Source organism: Cajanus cajan, chromosome 9 (assembly GCF_000230855.2).
Source record: "Cajanus cajan strain Asha chromosome 9, NIPB_CcT2T_4, whole genome shotgun sequence".
Lineage (NCBI taxonomy): Eukaryota > Viridiplantae > Streptophyta > Magnoliopsida > Fabales > Fabaceae > Cajanus > Cajanus cajan.
In genome coordinates, this window is record NC_138525.1 from 10,217,424 (window position 1) to 10,221,446 (window position 4,023).

The 4,023-nt window shown below is 29.6% G+C and overlaps 1 protein-coding gene across 1 annotated transcript; it reads right to left on the reverse strand.

The window, feature by feature from the left end:
• Window positions 1-1,364: 1,364 nt before the first annotated feature.
• LOC109814184 (transcription initiation factor TFIID subunit 8) lies at window positions 1,365-3,499 on the reverse strand. Its single transcript, XM_020378557.3, has 2 exons — window positions 3,412-3,499; window positions 1,365-2,621 (listed from the first exon to the last, which is right to left on the reverse strand). Exon 2 carries the CDS (start codon window positions 2,506-2,508, stop codon window positions 1,630-1,632), a length of 879 nt encoding a protein of 292 aa, XP_020234146.1. The 5' UTR covers window positions 2,509-2,621; window positions 3,412-3,499; the 3' UTR covers window positions 1,365-1,629.
• Between the last annotated feature and the right edge of the window lie 524 nt (window positions 3,500-4,023).

Here is a 4,023-nt window from a genome sequence, read left to right on the forward strand (position 1 = left end):
ATTCGATTTGAAGATCAACTGATGGATATTCTTGTCAAAACTATGACAAGTTAAATTTTTAGGAGATTGTTAAAGAAGTTAAGAATATATTCATCATTTACCAACTTGAGAGAGAGTATTGAGATAAAGATATCTGATTAACTAAATTATAGGTTTGCATAACTATACAAAATATTATATAATTAGAACTTTCTTAAATTAGTACTTAATTGGTAAACTTCCTTATTTAATCTCTAATTTATAAGAATAAAATATTTTATATATAAAAAGCATCAATAAAAATCATTCAAAGTAAACTCTCTTATTTTGCATAATACATTATTATTGAGTTATCATGTGCACTCTAATAGAAATATGGAAATGTTTTTTTTTTTTTGCTTCCGGAGCAAGCTTCAAGATGATGTACAAACACGTGGTATTATAAAAGAAATACGCATTCGAGTATATCATAATGAGATATACTTGAATTTCTATTTCAAGAGTCCAAGATCGTCCCGAGTGTTAATATGCCAAATGAATTGGAAACAGTGTGCCAGATTGTTCCAATTGATTACGTTTTTTTTTTTATCAATTCTAGAAGATTTGATTATTTATATATATATATATATATATATATATATATATATATATATATATATATATATATTAAAAACAATTAAATATACGGACGATTATTGCTGCTAGAAGAGGCTCTAATTAGCATTTAGTAGACCAAGATCACACGTTAGGACTACAGCCTTTTTAAATTAGTAGGCACTACTTAAGGTTAGCCCTCCACCTTAGAATAATATTCTATAAACAGGGATCTAATACATGTCTTTTTAAGCTGAAATAACTTAATATTTTATATGTCTATAGTTGTATATATTTTCATGTAACTTATTTAAGAATATGTATGCATATGCACGCTCCAAGCATCTAGTGGTATATATATATATATATATATAAATCTGTAAATTTTAAAAAAAAAAAATTATTTGATTCTATTTTTGATAGATAAATAAAAATATTTTATTTATTAATTTAAATTAATAAAATAAAATATAAAATAAATTTTAAATTTTTTAAAATTTGTGGACATAATAATTTTTTTTAATTCAATTATTAAATCTAGAATATGAACTATTGAATGAAATAAATTTAAACCTAATAACTAATATTTTACGACGATCACATCCGCAAATTTTTAAAACTTTTAAAAAATATTTGATACTCATTTTTTTAATTTAAATTAATAAATAATCATAAAATATTTTATATTTTATATCTTAATATATATATATATATATAGAAAGAGACACACAACCCCCACACACATTTATTGGTTAGGCTAATAACTGACCGACCCCAATTTTAAAATATAATCCCAGAAGAATTGAATCATAAAAATCTATTATGCAGTAATGAACTAAGCTTAGCTATTATATTTGACAAGAATTTTCAAGCAAATCATTTTTTTTGGGGGATAAGTTTCTAAATCAAGCCACAATCCCCGAAATGGATCGCATTCCATGGTGAACAAAACTCTGAATGGCTGCACTAAATTTTCATTTCTTTTCATATCGTGTCTTTCATATTTCAAGCTAACACAAAAGTTACAAACATCATTTCATCTCCATAACAACCGTGTTATCTTTTTCCATCTTCATTTCCCTCAACCATACAATATATTTTATGACTATTCCAAGACACTCGTTTCCTTCCTTTACAAACGCCATTCATCATATTCACACCCAATCCAATGTGCTCCTCCTCCCCTCTAATTTTAAACTTCATTCTTTCTCTTTTCTTTGGCAATTCCATCCTTGTGTCTTTCTCTTCTTTTCCACAAAATCCATTGCTCTGCAATATGCCACTGTTTTCCTCCCTAGAAAGTGAATGCTCCCACAATTTCTCACCACATTTCCTCCCCTTAACCAAAACCTGATCACAGTTTTCCTTAGGAAAACGTGGGAGCCAACTTGGTATGTGAGTTTTTGCTTCTGGATTAAAGAAACACGTTGACGTACTAGAGTCAATGGTTGCTTCAGAAACATCTCTTAAAGGAATTGGTTTAGCAAATGGAACTTTATTAGATAGGTCTGCAAAATTCATAATATCTTTTAGAGCTGAAGACCTCAACAGGTTACCTTCGTGCATAAGTGAACCACCAGGAAATCCTTGAACAGAGATCAAATCATGAATGCCATTAATGAGGTCAGAGAGGTTGGAGTCGGTACGATTGGAGGCATTAGCAAAAGAGGCAGCTGATCTCACAATTGTTTCCAGATATCTTGTGGAAACATTAGTTAATGCTTCAAGAGCATTGTATTTGGTTGTTTTGAATCCAACTGATTGGCAGATCTGAGCAACTGCAAATTTGGCTATAGCAAATGAAAATTCTGATGAGGTTTCAGCTACTTGAGCATCATTTGCTCCTATACCCTTCCTCTTTTTGGTTTTTGCCCTTCGGACCAGTTTTGATGCAGCTTTTGTGCTTTTATTCTTTTGCATAGGGTTCATGTTCATAGAAAAATAGTTAAAAAGAGAAAGGTAAGAAGCTAGAAAGGTAAGAACCCTATGAACAACCTTGAAGTCACAATTTGTCCCTGATAAGGAAGAAATTTACGCTAGCTCCTTTCCTGCCATCAGACCAAGAAATATAATTACTAAAATTCAATAAGCACTTGCACTTAGAAATGATGAAACATACTTTATAATTTCGACAAAAGGTGTTCTCATCAATTGTAATTTGCTCATTTTAATTCCATTCGTAATCGAGATTCACAAGGTTCTAACAAGCCACTTCAATTTGAAAGCAGACAAAAAAGACAAAGTATGATCAATGTCTGAATCCAGAGACACAATGAAAATTAAATACCCAACTCATAAAACTAAGGCACCTCCATTGTTACTTCCCCAGCCCCCGAAAAAGCCTAGCCTTGGAAACTGATAGGAATTACATTGATTAAAATAAAAAGAAAAGTATAGCCAAAACCAGAAAATGTACTTCACTCTTCTTCCCATTACTCTAAGGAAGGCACAACCACACTAAAACCCCAAATTTCCTTACTCTCCTTCTCATTACCACGATTCCCTTTTATCACTCTGCACCCATTCAATTAGGATCATTCTCAGACAAAAAAGTTAACAATTAACTCATTAAAAATTGAACACTAGGCCCAGTTAGACAAAACAAAAAGATGAAACACTGTGTGAAACGAATATCAATTAACTAAAAATATCATAAATGTAACATCCAAAAATAAATTTTTAAATTCTCTGATTACGGTGTGCAAAATCGGTGCTAATACCACAACAAACACCCTATATGCATGAATGGGGATAGATGAATAAACGCCGGAAAAGGGTTGCTAACATTAACAAATTATTAATTCATCCGTAAAGAAGTAACGGGAAAAGTGATCTTACTCATGGAAAAAACACTCTGGTGTGCCCTCATTTCTCTTCGGTTCTCCGCTGCAACGGCAAGGTTAAACACAAAGACTTCTTTTTTTTGTTTGTGTACATCACTATTAATTGGGTCCACTGTGGACTCAATGGGCCGTCTGGGCTTCGATTAATTATTGAAAATTCTTCTAAAGCAATATTAAAAACAATAATTTTCTAAATTTATTTATATCTATAATCTATCTCACTGTTGTATTTTAATTTCTCACCATTGATGAAAAAAATATTATACAAATTATTTACACAATAGATCTAATTTCAGAATAAAATACAAAAAATGGATAGATAAGCATGATTGTGTGTATCTTTTAGCTAGTATATAAATACAAAGAGATATTATTAATTCAGTAAAAAAAAGTTCATAATAATAACATTTCAAATTATATTTTGTTAAAAAAAACTTATTTACATGGTAAATAAAATAAATATATAACAATAATATATACTAGTGAAGTCGAGGCATTTTATGCCTCTATTAAGAATAAAATAAAAATAAAAATAAAATAATAAAAATATATTGGTCTAACTGGTATTATAATTAGTCTATTAATTTTAAGTTCTTGAATTTGATTT

Bases quoted from the DNA above. Each gene is read 5' to 3' on its own strand.
- LOC109814184 (XM_020378557.3), bottom strand. From the start codon at position 2,508: ATGAACATGAACCCTATGCAAAAGAATAAAAGCACAAAAGCTGCATCA.